Source organism: Sinohyriopsis cumingii, unplaced genomic scaffold, assembly GCF_028554795.1.
Source record: "Sinohyriopsis cumingii isolate HCF-2022 unplaced genomic scaffold, ASM2855479v2 utg003020l, whole genome shotgun sequence".
NCBI lineage: Eukaryota > Metazoa > Mollusca > Bivalvia > Unionida > Unionidae > Sinohyriopsis > Sinohyriopsis cumingii.
Genome location: NW_028316368.1, coordinates 59,702 through 80,959, shown reverse-complemented (window position 1 = coordinate 80,959; position 21,258 = coordinate 59,702). Strand labels below are relative to the sequence as shown.

The 21,258-nt window shown below is 34.7% G+C and overlaps 1 protein-coding gene across 1 annotated transcript; it reads right to left on the bottom strand.

Annotated features, from left to right (window-relative positions):
• Positions 1-8,500: 8,500 nt before the first annotated feature.
• On the bottom strand, positions 8,501-20,867 carry LOC149769927 (beta-1,3-galactosyltransferase 2-like). The gene is made up of 2 exons (XM_089949654.1): positions 20,668-20,867; positions 8,501-11,979 (listed from the first exon to the last, which is right to left on the bottom strand). The coding sequence occupies exon 2, from the start codon at positions 11,822-11,824 to the stop codon at positions 10,517-10,519; it is 1,308 nt and encodes a 435-aa protein (XP_089805780.1). The 5' UTR covers positions 11,825-11,979; positions 20,668-20,867; the 3' UTR covers positions 8,501-10,516.
• Positions 20,868-21,258: the final 391 nt, after the last annotated feature.

The window sequence follows — 21,258 nt, the reverse complement described above, 5'->3', positions numbered from 1 at the left end:
GCAATCGAGGCAGTTTATTTTTATTCTTTAAACATTAATTCAAATACCAGAAATCTCCCCTTGTGATGCAAAACTTGAATTCTCACACTAAAGTAACTAGACATGACACATAAGTTTAAATAAACACGTCTAATTTGTTGTTGATTATTATTTCCACGCTCATAAATTTCATCATTAAGACTGTTCAGGTCATGTAGCAGTTCTGGTTTTGGGATTTGTTGGGTCATGCATTTGTTATACAATTACTTCAGCACATTTTCCTAGCATGAAAGGCAAGCATCCACCATTTGTTTGCAAGCATCTGTTCATAAAAAAGAAAATAATCAAACATGAATAATTCCTTTGTTTTAATTATTATAGACAATATATTGCGATACTAGTTTCATATGACATTAATGTGCCAAGTGGATATTCATGTGAAATGCTTTTAATTCAGTATAGAAGTTTCTTTTTAAAAATGTTTATTTATTTTTATCGTGTGTAATGCATGCGCAGCCATTTAACATCGTTATCATTATCATGGTGCGTAGCCTGTCAATTGTTCACAGTGTGTGACATCGTCCGTAAAGCTTAACAGATAAACGAAGATTCACTGGCCTTGCCCCATCGGACACGTTTGACTGTACAACGACCCTGTCCTGCCCGAAAACTGTTTAGCGTGGTCAACATATGTCGTGGAAGTTTGAAGCCAGGACGGCTGACTAGCTCAACGATGAGAGAGAGGTTTGCAACATCTGTTGAAGACCATTCATCACCAAATGCAGAAATAGCTGTCATATCCTCCGACAACGGACCTAACCAGATTGGATGTCTAAATCCAAGCGGCCGGCTGGATGTTAAGTGATGTCCTTGTACATAGGACGTTTCTCACTGGCATAAACCTTAGCAGTTGTTCAAATTAATGTCATGTCTACCTTTTAATTCTAAATTTATGCAAAATAACCGCGTTTTACAAAGTATATGACTGATATAAAAGTATTCGTTTAGTTTAATAAGTATTTGTTTAGTTATGAAATAATCACCTTGAAATGGATAAGCGTTAAAACAGAAAAATATATTTTCCAAAGTTTAAAGTCTTCTTTTTCCTACAGGAAACAAAGATGCAAAATAAAATATCCATCGCTCATATTTGTATTAAGCTTCGATATGGTTTCATCTTTCTTATGTGATAACCAAATATTTCCAGTTAAATGGAATGAATGTCCTTACCAAAGAGTATCAGAACATTTTCACACAATTCAGTACATTAATAACAGAAAACAATTGGTTGAGTCTTGTTCATTACCTTTTATTTCAATTTATATTTGCAGGTTATGTGGTATGCACGACAAATGTCATGAAATTATATGTAGTAAAGTAAACATTGTTTTGGAAAAATCAATTATCAGCCATGTTAGTCTCATGACGTTGGAGTTTCTTATTTATTCGAAATCAATCCATTCCTTTATCTTCAACATTCTAGTCTATTCAAACATATCTAAAATACTCATCAGCAATGACATTTCTCATTTACAATGAGCTATATTAAAATTGATTTCCGAGTGGAATGGTAGATTAAGCTTGAGGATAATGATGTATTTTGTTAAAGGATATCCTGAATCCCCTAACGACCCTCCCATGTAATATCCTGAATCCTCCCATGTAGCTACTAGCAAACTTCTCCTCATATGTGAATGCTGTTTACAGGCATGCTTATGCTTGAATTTTGTAACCAAACATGCTTATATGTGAATTGTGTGCTCCAGCATGCTAATATGTTAATTTCGTGTACAAGAATGTTTATAGGTGAATTGTGTATACAAGCATTTTTGTTTACCAAATGTGTGTACATGCACGCTTATATGCGAACTGTGTACAATATTGATTGTATGTGAAGCGTGTCTACAAGAATGCTTGTATATGAATGGTTTATACAAACATGCTTAGAAGTGAAATGTGTGTAGAAGCATTCTTCGATGCGAATTGTGTGTACAGGCGTGCTTATTTGCGAATTGTGCGTATAAGGATGCTTGTACGGGAATGGTATTATATTGTCATCACAGATTTAGGTATGCTACTTAGCTAGTCTTCTTGCATCTAACATTTTTAGAATGGTTTGTCTGGAACAATAAGTACCTTGAGGTCGAGATGTTCCGTAAATATCTTGTTCAGGACGAGAACGAAACACTAGTAATTTACTAAGGGAAAATAGCAAGCAAATCGGAATAATCAATAAAAGTGAGGGGCAAATAAGAGAGGTAAATGATCGGTTATGCTGCACTGTTCATGCTATTTATCTAAACTATGCTATTTACTAATTAAACTTTCAACGTCTAGGTCCTGTTGAGACTGCAAAAAGATGATCATTTTATTTATGCTTGGCGTAAGGACGATTGTATTGGAATGTCTGAAAAAAGATTGTTCGTACTCTATGGTCTTAAACTAAATAACATTAAACAAAAAGCCTACAATTTTCTTACAATGTGACAAAATATTTTTTATTCTTAGAATATAACGTGGAAATATATAATTAACTTAGAGCACTTTTAATTAAATCCCAAATAATTCCTAAATGTTCTATCAGATGTACAGAATTATGGAATATTCCGGAAGAATTCCACGCCTTGAATGTGCTGATGTACCGGTAGTCCTGAATAGTTTGATTTACTAACAGACTTGATGTATCCCAATGATTTAATCCAGAAAACCAATGGTCGAATTCAAAATAATTGAATGATAGTGTTTTAGTCCAAATGTTCTAATAACTAACTTGACAACTGAAATGGTGGAGGACATGTGTGATTGGTTTCAGATCCCATCACAATTTTTGTTCTTGGCACGTGAATAAACTATCGGTTCATGCATGTAGAATAACGTCAATTAACAGAACCAACGAGTTACCTTTTGGAATATAAACAAATACATTGTTTCAGTTCAGATACCAGCAGCAAAATCGTTTGAAGCAGCAGCACCTGTAACCGATGAGCTACCAAAGGTACCCCGTTGAGAATAGAGGCATGACCTAAGGACTACAATTTTTACTGATTGCTGTAATCATATTGTTATTCTTTGTAATGCATTGATTGATGTTTGCTGCCTGTAGCGAGGTATATCGATACTAATCATATCTTATATGATTGAATTCACGTTTTCTTTTATACCTGAACATACCATTCAATATTCTCAATCTCTCAAAAAGGGAAACATGTCACGTTTTAATAGAGGGAGATGCATATTTCTAATTTCCTAGATGAACGTTATTATTTTTATTATTATTATTATTATTATTATTATTATTATTATTATTATTATTTAATTGTTTTATTGTTTTAAATTTTTTTAATCCCACTACATGATATTATAATGTATTATTATTTACGGGATTATATATTGTCCAGTACAGAGGTCAGTTATGTTTGACCTGACTGATTCTTTTATATTTTCGACGTAAACAATTCACAATAGAAACATTGTATCAAGTTCCTAACCTTGTTCCAAAATCAGTGACAGTTTTGGTAAACAATTTTAAAAATGTTTTTTAAATCTTTCCCAGAGTAAGAATCATTAAGTTGAGTAAAGGTCACACCTGGACGATATGACAAGTATCGTGTGTCAATTGGCAAACGAACTTCTTTTTTCTTCCAGAAGAATTAACTTTTGTCCCCCATTCTGGAATTTGTTTTGTGTCTTAGGCGTATAATTGATGTAATGATAAAGGATTGCCAGTCGTTCTTTGACATCTGACACGTTAAATTGTATCATGTTGTGACCAGTTGACTGAATTTTATTTTCTTCAATTTTTTTAATTCCATGGGATTATTATCTCTGAAAAAAATAATTGCTACAATAATTCTTGGGCAAAGACATGCACTTGAATTTATAAGGAATTTAACAGTGGAATAATATTTTCAGTGATTCAACAAAAGACTGTTGACACATCTGCACTTCGTAGGTTAATATTGTCGCCATCGTCTTCCATCTTGGAATTTCATCGGGATTTGAACTGAGATTCATTTAGAAGTTTTCATTGATAGGTCTTGTGTTTTTTAATTCTTGGATTAATTTTGGATTTAGTTCGTAACACTTTAACTTCATTTTTCTCATTTTTCACTTTGAATGCTAGGGAAATAAAGTATTTGTTAAATTTTACAAAGCTTGTTGTCTTCACTTGTTTCTGTAACTTATTTTAAAAGCATAGACTCTTATCAATTATTTTTCTTCTTCTTCTTCTTCTTCTTTTTCTTCTTCTTCTTCTTCTTCTTCTTCTTCATCTTCTTCTCATTATTATTATTATTATTATTATTATTATTATTATTATTTTATCCTTAGAATACATTGCTACTCAAAGAATGTACCACATAATTGTATGATTAATACACACTGGCAGAAAAAGGGTTTCATTCATACATGCTGTTGAAGATTTACCCTGATTATGTTTGACGGTAAGGATGTTGTTCAGATGGAAGTGGCAAATCTAGGCTTCGTAAAGAAAGTGTTAACGCAAACATTCTGTTGTCAACTATGCTGATAGTGGTTTATGACGCAACACTGTTCCTTTGACGGATTGTTGTCGTCGTATCTGCACTTAAAACATTTAATAAAGCACACTTCTGAAATGTTGAACAAATATAATCTCTTTTGTGAAATTGTTACTGTAGGAATGGTCCATTCGCTATTATTGGTCCCAAATAAGCAAACTATGTAATGCATATTAGCATTCCTATCTCATACGTGGTTGGATATTTAGTGTAATGATTGGATATTTAGTGTAGAATGGTATGTACATGGTTGGATATTTAGTGTAGAATGGTATGTACATGGTTGGATATTTAATGAAGAATCGTATGTACATGGTTGGATATTTAGTGTTGAATGGTATGTACATGGTTGGATATCACTGGTCAACAGTGAAATCATTACTGACTTGAAAAGGCCCTAATCTGTAGTATTTTGGTGTGCCGAACACGAATATAACCGTGAAAAATTTGTATTGGCTCTCGTTTTGAAGATATTCATATACCTCATTTTCTATGTTTCACTGTGTAAATTTCTCCAGTAGGACTGCAGCAACATCCGGAATAATGATGTAACATTGCATAATACCATCATGCTCACATCATCCACAGTTGATTGCATCATTTTCTGATGCAATGCAATACTAATGCCATGCGGCTGCTGAAGTAAGTTGACGTCAGCAGTGTACTATACATGTGTAGGCCTATTATACTAATGCCAGGCGGCTGCTGAAGCTGACGTAAGCAGTGTACTATATAAAGCCCAATCAGATAGGTTCAGCATTTAAAATATTTTAGACGTTGTGCGAGACAGTTCAAGCTACTGTTACATAAAACTTATTATTTTATCCATTTACGTACAATAAAGAACAGTAATGCCTTGAAAGTGTGTTAATACCGCGGACAATTTTTGCTATATTTGTGGGGAAGTGACTTTTGCCAACCAGAAGAAAAGTATCAATTCTCAAGTGAAGAAGGCATATCATCTTTACTTCGGATGCAAGGTTGGTGACCAAGACAAGCCTTGGGCTCCGCATATATGCTGTGCTACATGTACAACACAGCTTTCACAGTGGTTGAATTGCAAAAGGTCATCAATGCCGTTTGCAGTCCCAATGGTGTGGAGAGAGCCAAGCAACCACCTAAATGACTGTTACTTCTGCTTGGTTCCTCCTCTTTCCGGCGGAATAACGAAGCGAAAGAAGTCGAGAATAGTCTACCCAAACATTCCGTCTGCATTGAGACCAGTTCCACATGGTGAGGGACTTCCTATTCCAGAACCTCCAGCAGAATATTCTCTTGATTCATCTGACGAAGACAAAGGTGAGTCGACCTGTTCTTCTCCTGGTCCATCAGCATGCAGTGATCCAGATTTTCACTGTGGTGCATCATCAACCCCACACAGAATAACACAGGAAGAACTAAATGACCTGATTCGTGATTTGGACTTATCAAAGAACAAGGCAGAATTGCTAGGATCAAGACTCCAACAATGGAATCTTCTAGAAGAAGATGTCACAATTACTGCATATCGAAAGCGCCACCAGCAATTGGAGCCTTTCTTCAGAAAGGAAAGTAATCTGATATTCTGTTCCGATATTGAGGGCCTCATGAATGCTTTAAAAATCACTCATGACCCACAAGAATGGAGACTATTTGTGGACTCTTCGAAACTGAGTCTCAAGGCTGTGCTTTTGCACAATGGAAACATTCTTCCATCTATTCCAGTAGCGTATGCTGTCCACATGAAAGAGACATACGATAACTTAAGGCAGCTACTGAATTCCATTGAGTATAACAAGTACAGCTGGCACCTCTGTGGTGATTTGAAGGTAGTTGCCCTTTTAATGGGACTGCAGCAAGGATATACAAAATACATGTGTTTCTTATGCGAGTGGGATAGCCGAGCAAGGGAAATGCACTACATGAGGAAGGAATGGACTCACAGGCAGAATGTAGCCATTGGAGAGAAGAATATCCAACACCCAGCTCTGGTTGAGGCTCAGAAAATCTTGCTACCACCCCTTCACATCAAACTAGGTTTGATGAAGAACTTCGTGAAAGCCATTGACCGGACTTTGCCAGCATTCCGATACCTGCATGAAAAATTCCCTTGACTCAGCGAAGCAAAGATTAAAGAGGGAGTTTTTGTGGGTCCTCAGATTCGAGAGCTTTTCAAAGATGACCGGTTCAACAACTTGCTGGAAGGTGACGCGAAACAAGCATGGAATGCTTTTCGCCTAGTTTCTACAAACTTCCTCGGAAATGTTAGGGCAGAAAACTATAAGGAACTAGTAGAAGACATGTTGATGAAGTATAAGAAACTTGGCTGCAATATGTCTCTAAAGATTCACTTCCTTCATTCCCATTTGGATTTCTTTCCTAGCAACTGTGGTATTGTTAGTGATGAACACGGCGAACGTTTTCATCAAGATATCGCAACAATGGAACAAAGATACCAAGGAAAATGGTCCACTACAATGCTGGCTGACTACTGCTGGACACTCCTCAGAGATGCTCCCGAACAGCTGTACAAGAGACAGGCGAAGAAATCTAAGATGTAGTCAATGACTTGATTTTTTATAGGTAGGCTATTACAGTTGACCTTTTACTATTGGAATGCATTTCGTTATGTAAACATTAATTTCTTGCAGATTACAAAAAAACTAGAGCCAATTTTGCAATTTGACTGTCATATTCGTGTTCAGCACATAAAAATTGATAAGAATTGACTAATTTTATTTCAGTAACATGACTTTTGTAAAAATTTGTTGTCCAGTGTAATACAATTAGTATTTTCAGATCAAATGCTTGTAAGTTTGTCGTTGTCGCTTCAGGTATCTATATAATCATGAGAGTTTAACAACTTATTTTGCGCTGTATTTCCCAGTCTTCAGTCCATTCCTAAACATTATCACACATTCCCTTACCTGCACTTTGTAAATTAGGTGTATAAATGTGTTAATCGCTTCCTTCTGTATATCAATATTGAAATTCAAAAAGACTCTGGGATCGGCCTCCTCAACACAAACTGTTTCTAAAATTGTAGAGTTACATAAGTAATTGGACGGAAAAATTGACATCACACAATGAGCGAACTAAATTCTTTCTAGGTAAGGACATACATTGTTCGCTGATTTGACATCATTAATACTACTTATCACCTATTTGTACAACTTGATTGGCGTCTTGTTTAAGATGTCTTTTATATATATATATATACATAACTATCGTGGCGCCCATTTGACGTCCAAGATGTATCTCCGGTTCCACCCGCTCTAGTCAACTAATCAATGGTCAAAGAAGCGCCCACGCATTGCCGGCCCCTCTCAGTCCGTTGAATGATCAATCGAGAGTCCTCACTTTCAAGATTTGCTCCAGTAAAGAAGTAAGTTTTCTGACAAGACGCGTCGTAGTTTAATTTATTTATAGAGAATTTGCTCTATATGTATACTAGCTGATATGCTCAGCTAGGTACTTAGGTTTTGACTGCAGGCAATTGCACATGCAGCATGAGTTGAGTCGCGCTCAGTATTTTTTAATAACTAGAGCCGAAAAAAATACACCACCCTACAGATATGCTCAGCTAGGTACTTAGGTTTTGACTGCAGGCAATTGCACATGCAGCATGAGTTGAGTCGCGCTCAGTATTTTTTAATAACTAGAGCCGAAAAAAATACACCACCCTCGGGTGACGCTGTACGTGGCAAAGAAACCCGAAAACACTTTTGATCAGATATACATATTGATATAAATCATACACAATTCCGTGACACCCACATCATTTATTGTCGTTGCAATGGTAACGTCTATCCGATAAAATACAGTATGCTCACATCTCAATTATATTAAATATTTTTGAACAATTCTTTTCTAACTTTATTGATTTTCAACAACTTAAAACTAATCTTATGATCGGTAGTTGAAAGCTACAAACAATGGCGGAGCGCTCTGTGTTTCATTATCTCCAAATTATATGTACGAAACAGATTGTTTTCTCTTAAAATGTGCAACCTTTTATCAGTCTTTTCTAAAGATTTGTACATAAAGGTCATTGTGTTCCGTTTAATCAATGATAATTTATAATTAACTTATGTTGCTAAACTATGTAACAGAAGGAAATAAACACAAGTTTTGTAAAGTTCAACCAACAATTTATTTCCTTAAAATACAAAGGTGGAAATTTAAATTGCAAATAATTTTAAATTTCAACTACACGTCCAGAAGTATAGTTTTGACCATGCTGATGTACCGATAATCTTGAATATGCCTCCATACTTATACCTAATAATTTTCGTGGATGACGATGATATAATGAAAACTGTATTTAATTTGACAATAATCCCAAAGTAGAGTTTTGGTCCAAGATGATCACTTTGCTATTACAATGAATAAATATCATGATTCCTCTAACATTATTTGAACGCAACTAGAATCTCGAATCACTGACTTCCAAAAAATGATATCAAGATTTGAATGAACACTTCGTTGACAAAAGGATATTTTTCATTATGCATCCGCACTTCAACTATGTCGCTATAATATTCCCGTTTCATTCACATACATTATGTTCCTAACTTAGTTTCACCCACATCAAGCGTCCCTATCTGCATTTGAAAGTTCTTTTTCCAGGAACATGTTTTAAACATTGTCACAGAGTTAGGCAAAATAATAACTTAGTTTTGCCTTTGGACTATTTTTCGTTGTACATACGTACAACGTTGTCTAGGGTGAATAAGTGTTTTTCCAGGTAAGTGACTGTATTAATATGTACATCGCCGGAAATTACTTGCGACGAGGGACATTAAAAATATGATATGCACGGGTATTTTACCCTGACTTTTGATCACTCTCCTATGGATTCAAGTAAGATCAATTTCTAAACCGACACTGGTCGTTTTGGATCACGTCAAGGAGTGTACGCTCTCCATTGTTCTCCAGCCATAGGGGTAAGTGTTCAATTTATATTTCATTTGATATGAGAAGCTTATTCGGTTTGTAATGTCTTATCGCGTAATAATGCATTTATTACACCGCAGATTTGAACTTTGAATTACAAGTCACTATTAGAGGTTAATGTATTAGCATATATCTAGAGTTTTTACAGAATCTATTATTATGAGCAGTTTGGTTTTATTGTAGCTGACTGTGACTATGACTAGAGCTGCCTAGAGTTGACTAGAACTGTCTAGAGCTATCTGAAACTGTTTAGAGCTGTCTGGAGTTTCTAAAGCATTTAAGGCTGCGTGCTGTCGATACGTATGTATGTACGTATGTCTGAGCCACGGACGTAGACGTAGCTAATTCAAAAGGGGGCTGTATGCTGGCTGTACTTGTGTATACGTATGACTGTACATGTGGTGGATCCACGAAGGGTGCGAGCGGCCGATAAGAGCATGGGATAACCCAAGGAATCGTACGACTGTACAAGGGTCTAGAAGCATACGTTTGGTTCAATTGTTGTTCCAAAAATTGGGTGCATTTTTATGTTAATAAGATTATTTTGAATCTTTGTTGTGTTCCAAGAGATTATGTGAATGTCTGTTATAGTTTATGACATTATTTTGAATCTTTATCGGAGTCCATATTTGAGATTATGTGAATCTCTCGTGTAGTATATGATACTGTGTGAAACGTATCTGCAGGTTTCTTGGATCTGTATTTCATATTGAATTCATATATTTGGTTTATTTTCAATGTGTGAATGTTTGTGTAGAGTGATTGGGTCAGTCGTATGTTAACAGCTTCAGAGAATCATTGTATTTTTTAAACCATATCTTTTTCTTTATCAATTCATTTTATAAATTTCCATCTTTCACACATTTTCCTTGTCGTATTCAATTAGTCCAAAAACCCACTCGGTTTCTATTCTGCGACAAATATTTAGCTGTTTTATTTGCTCCTTTTCGCCAGCTGTCTTATTTACATCAAGGTTACTATGATCGTTTTCGCTGCAGCTTTTAAGTCGTTCCTCTATTATTAATATAATGCTAAGTTGTGGCATCCAATGTCTATCACTAAGGCTATTTTTCATTTTGCCTTTGCCACTCTGTTTTATTTGCGGCATTCATTTCATATGGTGTATTTGACAATTTAAACTGTACATTTAAAGTTCGTTCATATGCTTTCCCCATCGCATCCCACAACTTTACGACTTCTTCTAAATTTTCCCCACCAGATATCAGAAAGGGACACGGATTTATGCTATGTTCAATACATTCCAGTCCTTCTTTAAAATCCAAAGAAAAATTCCCGGCAAGTGAGATATAGGTTATATGTTTGACCTTCGATGGTAACATTCCATAGAGATAAACGTCATCAACCCAGAAAAACGGTGTTAAATACGCAGCCCTGTAGAGAAAACGGATAATATCAGTAGATAAAATTACACCGAACCCACTGCAATATTGTGGATAAAACTGGTATCCCCTGAAAAAATCAGAATCGACGTACCATTTATTTCTCTTGTCTCTTATGATTGGCATCGTGCGATCAAAAATATAGTTACAAAGAATGTATCGTGTTCTACCAGAAAGTTTTGGAATATATTCTTTTAGCAATTTGTATGTATCCACAACTACATCATCATCAACCTTGACAATCATCTTAGCATTCATGCAGTTCTCTGATATCCACTTGTATCCCATGACCCCCTTATGTGTAAGGTTTCTATAAGCATCAATAAAATTTCCTTGTACAAGATCGCCATGCTTTATAAATTCATTCTCAATTTGTATTTGCGTTGCATTATCAAGAACCGTGCCAAGCAGAAACAAAATCCTGACAGACCCTAAGTGACGAAAATATGAATTATTAGTCCATGTTTTTCTCATGACATCACGCCTCTCAAAATGACTCGGTGCAGTGTGAACTATCACAAGAGCTGATAGATTCACCGCTGACTTGCATAAGGTTGGATTTGACAACAAATATGGTGCGTCTAATGTTAAAGGATATAGAGTTTTGGTATGACCTGATCCTGTTTTGTAGACTCCATCAATGTTGACTCCATCAATCGTGGTGAGATTAAATTTAAGATTTTCAGAGCCATTTTGTATCTCACCTTTATGATTTATGGTATAGTATTCATCGTCGCTTTGGATACGGTATGGCCTATATGTTGACCCACCTTGTCTGTGAAAATCGATAATTCTTGGTCGGACGATACCGTGGTGATTTACGGTCGAGAAGTGATGGAAGCTCATAATTATGAATGATATTCCAAGAAAGACAATGACCACTAGGATGTTTCGAAAACACCATCGTACCGCAACCGTTGACACAAGCACATTCATCAAATTATCCATAGCGTTAATATTACCAATGGACATTCCTTCAGGATAGGATCTAGACCTCTGTAAATGTGTTCATCGCACATTCATGTCAGTCGACCTTTTCATGGTTTTATTTTCGTCGGAAGACTTGACAATGCTTTCCATCAATGATAATCTCTGGACAAAATCAAACCAGACCAGCACGAAATCTTCTGAAACGAAATAACATTAATAAGACAATTTTGATATAAAGGAACCCGCATCTCTATGTGAAAGAAGCACTCTCAAAAGGTTGCATTTATATGGGTTCTTTTGGAGAACCCTATATTCAGTCAATCTGGGAACATGAATACGTGATAGGTAAACATTATTCCCTGAAAAGTCCACCACGATTATCCATCGTATATTAATTGTTAATGCTGGAAGGGGACATATTGTGTCCTGAATGTATACTATATAATGTGCATAATTTCGAATCTGACTGACTATGAACGACATTACTTTGCTAATGCAATTTTAGCGTTGAATACACTCAGTGAAACGTTTACTTTTGTCACGATTACTTGTTAACTATTAAACATGGATATGATATTCGATTAGTCAATGCAAGTACTTATCTTTACACCAGAAGAGTTTCCTTACAAAGGTTAACACTAATTGATGCGAACAATAACCCTTAAAATCGGCAGTAATAAGAGATGCATTGACGACACACTGGATGAAGGTAGTTTGTCATGCTGAATTAAGGTAGTTTGTCCATGCGGAATGAAGGTAGTTCGTCACGCAGGATGAAGACAGTTTGTCCATGCGGACTGAAGGTAGTTTGTCACGCGGAATCAAGGTAGTATGTCCATGCAGACAGAAGGTAGTTTGTCACGTGGAATAAAAGTAGTTTCTCCATGCGGAATGAACGTAGTTTGTCTATGCAGAATCAAGGTAATTTGCCCATCATGAACAAACAAATTGTCGTTCGTTTAGAGTATTTTCCAGACTTAAGTTAGTTGTATTGAGAAAGCACCAAAGAGCCCCATGTTATATCATTATATCTATTTATCCACCTACATATCTATATCTATATTTATATGCATATATGTGTGTGTTTGTGTGTGTCTGTGTGTGTAATAGCTGATTATGTGATGATACCGTTCTTTTGAAATACACTCCTTGATTATTTTCTATAGTATTTTATGTTAATTATTAGCCTTATCATTTTTGTTTGTTTCTGCAGATGTTGGAACGAAAACTGGACTTGCAAGTGGCGTTCCTAGCGCTAACTCTTGTTTTTATTTGTCTTGCTTTCTACGGATGATCACAACTGCACTGCCAACCCCTCCCCCCTCCTACATATTAAGGAGAGAATTATTTTGATTGTACGTGTTCTTATCTTACTAATATGGTATTCATGAGATGTCTTGGCATAAGAAGTTTAAGTCTTTAACGGCTTAATATTTTTTTAAAATCTAAGTATACTTAATGTTAACAGAATTAGACGCTAGTTATAGTACTAACGAGATCAAGCAGAAAATGAAATAATGAACTGTAAGCCTCACAATAAACATTAGTGCTTGAAATATTGACTAAGATTTCGTCAGTCTTTCTATCGTAAGCTCTTAAAGAAGTAATTATTCGAGGTAAGAACTAATTTGGCAGTCTGAAGAATACGTCAATCGTTAGATATGGTGGTAATCTCATTTCATAGGCAAACTATTTGTTTAGATGCAGCGAGTTTAATCTATTAGCTGTTCTTATCCAACTAATGCATTCATTTTCTGTATATATTGTTAAATGCATGTTAGTAAATAATGCTTTTCAGCATCTATTATTATATTCTCCGGAACGATATAAACAACTCACATATTGGTATACTTGAGCAAATCATTATTGATTTGGCTGCAGCAGATAACAATTTTACAAGATTCACTAAGATCAGGCAGTTCGAGCAGAGATTAAGAGCAAACGATTTTGCATTTGTAACAAAAGCGTAGATCATTATTTGAACATTCTTGGAAATAATGTTGTTCAATATGTTTCTATGCAGTACAAAATAAATGAAAGCATGAAAGAATAATGTATCCAAGAAAAAGCAAACTATCATAAATGGAAGCAGTGATGTCATCATTTTATGATCAAGTAATATTCTTCACGTTTGTGAGGAACGTTAATGTACATTACGCTTACAAGATTTTGTCAATAATAGATCATAACATATCAAAAGAAGTAGAAAACACAGTTAAAAGCAACTCGCCACAGATATGAAAGATACCACGTTAGATTAAAATGAGACTACCACACATTACGATATCTCATAAACAATAGAGATGATTAAACCTGAACACAGTTTTCAGATGACGGTTCCTAAGCTAAATAAAAATATTTTGTTTGCAACATGTAATATATGAAGGTAGAAGGAAATGTCAACAGTGCAACATTACTAAATATGGATGGAATGCCTCTAAAGACATCATAATATAAAAATAAATATTTTCAATATGAATGAATACATCATGTTCATGAAGTACAAATATTGGTGCAGCTGATGAGCAAAATGATGATACGGAAACAATACAAGTCACTTCTCGTTCATTAAAGATCCTTGATAATCATCAAAGGTAATAATATATATATATATATATATATATATATATATATATATATATATATATATATATATATATATATATATATATATATATATATATATATATATATATATATTGTAAATGTTGTCAGATGAAGTTAACCAAATAATCAGAGCAGATAATTGTTAAGGTTAATTTCCAGATATGAGCCCAAAACGTGAAATGGACGCAGAATAAAACCACGGCAGTAAATAGTGCCCAAATAACATCTGACTTTCTGCGAACCCACCTAAAACAATCTTAATAGTATAAATGAAACTGTTGATAAAGTATAAGTTAAACTAAATCTCAAATACGCATACATGTCAGAAGCATATACACATATTCAAACATGCATATACACGTATTCAAACATGCACATACACGTATTCAAACATGCATATAGGCGTATTCAAACATGCATATACACGTATTCAAACATGCATATACACGTATTCAAATACGCATATACACGTATTCAAACATGCACATACACGTATTCAAACATGCATATACGCGTATTCAAACATGCATAAACGCATATTCAAACATGCATATACACATATTCAATTATGTATATACACGTATTCAAACATGCATATACACGTATTCAAACACGCATATACACGTATTCAAACATGCATATACACGTATTCAAACACGCATATACATGTATTCAAACATGCACATACACGTATTCAAACATGCATATACACATATTCAATTATGTATATACACGTATTCAAACATGCATATACACGTATTCAAACACGCATATACACGTATTCAAACATGCATGTAAACGTATTCAAACATGTTTATACACGTATTCAAACATGCATATACACATATTCAAACACGCATATACACATATTCAAACATGCATATACACATATTCAAACACGCATATACACGTATTCAAACATGAATATGCACGTATCCAAACATGAATATACATGTATTCAAACATGCACATACACGTATTCAAACATGCGTATACACGTATTCAAACATGCGGAACATTGTCAAACTCTACAGAGCAGTGACTCAATGTTTTAAGCAATCATAGCCAGTTACAAACTGCAAGTGTACAAGACAGGTAGCAAACAATTAGTTTTGAGACCCCTTAATGGCGGAATCTCACTTTTCAGGTGCTAGATTGGCCACGCCCAATAAAATCCCATATTAGCCTACATAGCACAACAAACCTAGATGACCACATACAGGGACCTTATTTATGCAGATACAGTCTTCTGCCAGTAATTATAAATATTCCCTTTTGTTTCTTTCCATTAAACATCAAATTTGAGCAGTTTATCATTGAGTGTCACCAATGACTGTGACTAAAATAGTCTCGAACATGATGTAGCTTAGGAAATTATTCCTTTAGTTGACACATTTGTTTTTCCGTCTTCTTTGCTCCTTTTATTGATCAATCAATTGATCAAACTGATTCTATCTTTACTACTCATTTTCTTTATTCTAATCATAGTACTAAAATACTTTTTATTCTAATCATTGTAATAAAAAACAGTCTCTCGTTATCGGAAGGGAATATGATCCGGAAGTGTTTATGTATGTTGCATAGGGCTATTAGAGAAATTGCAACCTAACATGTATCAGTTGGTTATTTTGTTAAAATGGGGGTCATTATGAGAAATTATAGACCATCTGATGCACCGGCTGGTTACGTGTAGTCATTGTGTTTTCAAACTGTTGCTCATAACCTAAGTCATATAGACAGGAAAGTCTTACTCAAGGCTATTGACCTCCTTTGCTTATATGCAACATATCCTTGCATTTCACAAACCAAATAACAGATCGATCTCTTACCTAATACCACGTTAGGCAACCTATGCTTGTTGACCATAACGTGTACAACCACATAATTTTCAGAGGCGATTCCGTGGAGGAATATTGCAACTGAAACCATACTAAAACCTCTAATTCAGGGCCTTCCTAAATCCGACCAACATTATCAAGGGTAAATTTGCATGTCCGATATTTTCCAGTATATTTGCATATTTACGGCATTTAACAGTTTAAGTCTTCTGCATTTCAACATAAAAGTCAAAAGACTTTAGAGAGATTTCATCAAACTTTGGAAAATATCATTCTGTCATATCGCTTTGATACATCAAATGATTGAGTTGAAGGTATTCCTCTATTGTTCGTTACGGAATTAAATTTTTTTCAATAAACATTAGGTTTTAGTCCTTGTTGTAATAGTTATTGGACATACTGTCTGTGGAGCAATGACAATATTAAAGTAGAAACTTCCTGCAATAGAAAACTCAAAGATTAATCTCACTGACGACGCCTCTCAGTTCAAATATCAGTTTCCAAAGACTTGTGAAGTGGCAAGTACTAATATTCACTCTGTCTAGCCAAATCAGAAACAAAATTAAGTTATGACAGCAACGCAAAGGACGAGAATTTTCGGCCTGGTAATAGAGTTCTGGCTTTCTTGCCCCAAACCTCAAAACCTTCTTCAGGCTATGTAGCATGGCTCTAATACAGATGAAATAAATTAAGCCAATTAAATTATATTATTAAATCTCATAAGAGTCTAAAACATACATAATTTGTAAATATGTCATTGGAATATGTTGACAGAGATATTTATGCTATCACTCAGTTTATTTGTACCTGTCTCACACAGTGAGTATTTAAACGATGCAATGCAATTTGACTATAGTTAAACGATCTTCCAAATTCAGAAATATAAATAATTTGAAACAAACTCTCACATCAATATCCATACGAAAATGGCTGTAATATAAATATGGACACTTCCATATGTGCCAACACGAACAATAAAATCTACCATATCTCTAACATTGTAGATTCTACATCTATCCAACATCTTATTTACAGAATGAATCATCTTAAAAGGAATGTCTGAATAAAAATTCATTATTTGCTGGAGAATGATTTCATAGAACTATGTCAATGTATTTGCAGTTCTCCATGTAGTATAGTGCCAAAATCTCATAATACTTTTACAATGCGCACCGACACTAGAAAAGTGAACAGCGTCACCAAAGTAGAATAATTTTCAATGTCTAAAATCGATTATTGCACTGACAAAGATGGACATGCAAACTATGATACCGGGTTAGACCTTTTGAAAGGATTGTATCTAATTCCACTCTTTAGATGGGCCAAGGATATTTGTGACCCTAGATGGACATTATCAATATAAAAGGATGCCTTTTGGTATGAGATGTCTTACTTTAGCTTTCCAGAGCTTCATGAACATGATAACGTCTGGTCTATATAATTGTGACGCTTATATCAATGACGTAGTCATCTATGAAGCCATCTGGAAAAATCACTTGAAAAACGTTTGGAAATTCATTGAACGACTAATGCTTGCAAACATGACAATTATTGTAGGTAAAAGTGAGTTTTGCCGTGTTTTTGTTATAGCTTTTGAAACATTTTGTGATACACGGTCAAGTTAAGCCAATATAAAATAAGGTCCATGATAACTCAGCATTTCATGCCTATCAGTAAAAGCAACTGATGTAATTTGGGGAATGGCTGGATATTATCAAATTTGTCCCTGACTGAAGTTCCTCTAACCAATTTGTTGAGTAAGAAAACTAAGTTTCATTGGTGTGAATAAATATCAGGAATCTTCTAATACATTTTAATTCTGGAATTAAAGGTGCACGATTTGCCGCTACAGATTACAATCAGTAAGTTAAAACGTGCTGATGCAAGTGATGTAAGAGTTAGTGGAGTATTCATTCAAGAAGACAAAAATGGGATGGAACGTCCGCTGTGCTATATTTTTTATCAAAAACCTAAACAAGCACCTTATAAATTATTCCACAATTCGGAAGCAATATTTGGCTTTGATACTGGATTTGCCACTTTGAAGAGTATGCGAATTGAGTTCCTTCTCCGAATATTGTATTCAGTGATCCCAATCCCCTGTTTTTCATTAACAAAATGAAAAACAAAACAAAATATCAAAGATTGTTAAGGTCGTTTGATTTTGCACGAACACAACACTGACATTAGGCACACGAAGGGAAAGGATAATCTAATTGCAGATGTACTGTCACATGTATATTTTGCATTGTTCATTGTCTATTTGATATTTGCCATGTTCTTTAATAAAATTTGAGTGAATGATATGACCTTGTTTACAATATATAATTTTCTGGAATTTCTGACCTTTAACATTGGCCTCTGATTGTGACTAAGGTTTTTATATTAAGACTCTTTACATCAGAAATGTTTATTCCTGTTTTAACATTTCAAGTGGAGTCGGTCGTTTAGTTCTGTTTAATTTTTAATTTGAGAGGATTATTTTTATTGGATTTAATAAATGATCATTAATGCTTCGGACTATATTACTATTCAAGGGACTATTGTGATGGCAATTTGAGACTTTTTGATTATATCATCTTGTAACATCTAGAATGTTAGCACATCACGATTCCAAGACTAAGACATATTACGACCCCCAGATTAAAGTTCATCACTACCCCCAGACTAAGGCACATCACGACTCCCAGACTATATTACATCACGACTCCTAGATCAAGGCACATTACGACTCCAAGACTAAGGAATATCACGACTGCCAGACTAAGGCACATCACGACCACCATACTAAGGCACATCACGACTCCAGACTTAGGCACATTACGGCGGAAACACTCGTATATTATTTTACATTTTTTTGCATTGATAGTTCACAATCTTTTTGGTAAGATTCAACTTATATATGATATACTTAAGACATGAAATTATGAAATTAACTGAGCATGGCGCAACTATGTTTGCAGGATTTGATAAACTAATTTTAATATTTTGAGAAGAAATAGTGTAATTAGTGCCTAAGAATGCAGTATGCTCTAATACTTTGCATGCATTCCATAAACCGACAACCAACCCACTCAGTAAATAAAATATATAGCTCATATTTTGAATTTATTGTGTTAAAGCACTGTTCTTAAATTAAGAATTACTTTCCATATTTGCAAAGTATTCCGTGATCTGAATCAATGTCTGCTATTCTGTGTGATATAAAACGATTTTGGTGAGGTTCCACGCATCAAACTGAGATATATTTTGGTTTGACTTTGAATTATGTTTCAACATCAGTTTCCTTAGTTTGCTATATGGGCTGGGCATCTGTGTAGCCAGAATGGTAGTTTTTGATATGGGCTTGGCATCTGTATCGCCTGAACGATAGTGTCTTAGATGGGCGTGGTATCTCTATCGCCAGAACTTTAGAGTGTTATACGGGCTGGACATCTGTATCGCAAGAACGTTAATTTTCTATATGGGCTGTGCATCTGTATCCCCAGAACACAGCTTTGGTTTACTTTAAAACTTTGTTTCCGAATCGTCACAGAATATAGTTATTTAAACTCACAAGTGTGCATATCTGTAATGCGTTCAAATGACGCAAAACGCCATACACATGCTCAAATTATATTAATCTGTATTACAATAAAGATAGTCAAACTGAAATGTACATTTTCATGTCGAATGTAAATAAGTAAATTGATAAGTAAGTCTTCATCCTGTCCTCTATGTAATCGTAAATTTGTTCAATCCATCCATTATTCTTGTTCAACGGATAGATGTAAAGTAATCTCTTTAATTATATAATAATGAGAACATATGCAACAGTTTCATTTAGACTCCTAGAAGAAAAATCATCCTGACTGTTTAATACTCTAAACTGACATTTTTCAATATCAAGTTTTCTTAGTAAATTTCGCTTCTATGCGAAGAAATTGAAACGTAAATAAAACACGCAAGCGCTAATGTACGTACAACGTATGCATGAATGTACTCGTGCATGCATGTATGTATGTTTGTATGTATGGATGGATGGATGAATGGATGGATGGATGGATGGATGGATGTATGACATGAAAGTTACACAATGCAATGATATGGCCAGTTTGTAAGACTACAAAAACAATATTACAACCACGCCAAGAAAAATAGTCATTTGTGGCTCGATGAAAGTTATGAGGATTGTTATCTGATTAGTTTCATATCATTAAAAATAGTAATTCTAACGACGAGTAAAAGAGTCGTCTTAAATAAACCTAATCACAATGTTTGTTTTAATCGCTTAGAATAATGTGCAAAACACCTACCTGGACAGAATTATGAATTATGATTCACGTTCTCCTTTGATTGGACATCTGCATCGTTAATTGCCGGGAACATAATAGGGATCATTTCTATTTACTCGTAGCTTGATATATCAACACACGCACAAATAAATGATGTTATACTTACCCTTTTAACAGATGTAGAGTCTCAAATGTAAATTGCATCAGATAAATGTACCATCAAAGAACAATATCGCCAAATGAGAAACACCCTTATAAAAAGGACTTTTTGAATGGTGAAGCTCTACATAGGATGCTGGGCACGTCAAGAAAATTGTTTTAAAAAAGCGGCAACAATGTTGACGTAAAAATAGGCGGAGCAGCTTCTTCCAGTAATCATCATGACTGCATGTATGAAATTTGCATAAGGATATAAATACACTCTCACAATAGATTTCGCTGTAACAGATTGTATTTATGTGCACTATAATCAATCTGTAGGTGTGCAATGACGCTGTGTTTTTGTACTTGTATTGAATTTTTGTAAATTATTATGCTTCATTAAACTGTATAGACCAATCAAAAGCAATTAATAGTGGGTACAACACACACACACACACACACACACACACATATATATATATATGTGTGTGCGTGTGTGTGTATACACGTACATACATACACATTCACAAAAATAAAAAACAGCCTCTTATTCTTTAAATATATGTGCGAGTGTGCCTGTACATCTCGTTATGATATTTTGTATACGAGTATGTCT

Coding starts and splice junctions, on each gene's coding strand:
- LOC149769927 (XM_089949654.1), bottom strand. CDS start 11,824: ATGTCCATTGGTAATATTAACGCTATGGATAATTTGATGAATGTGCTT.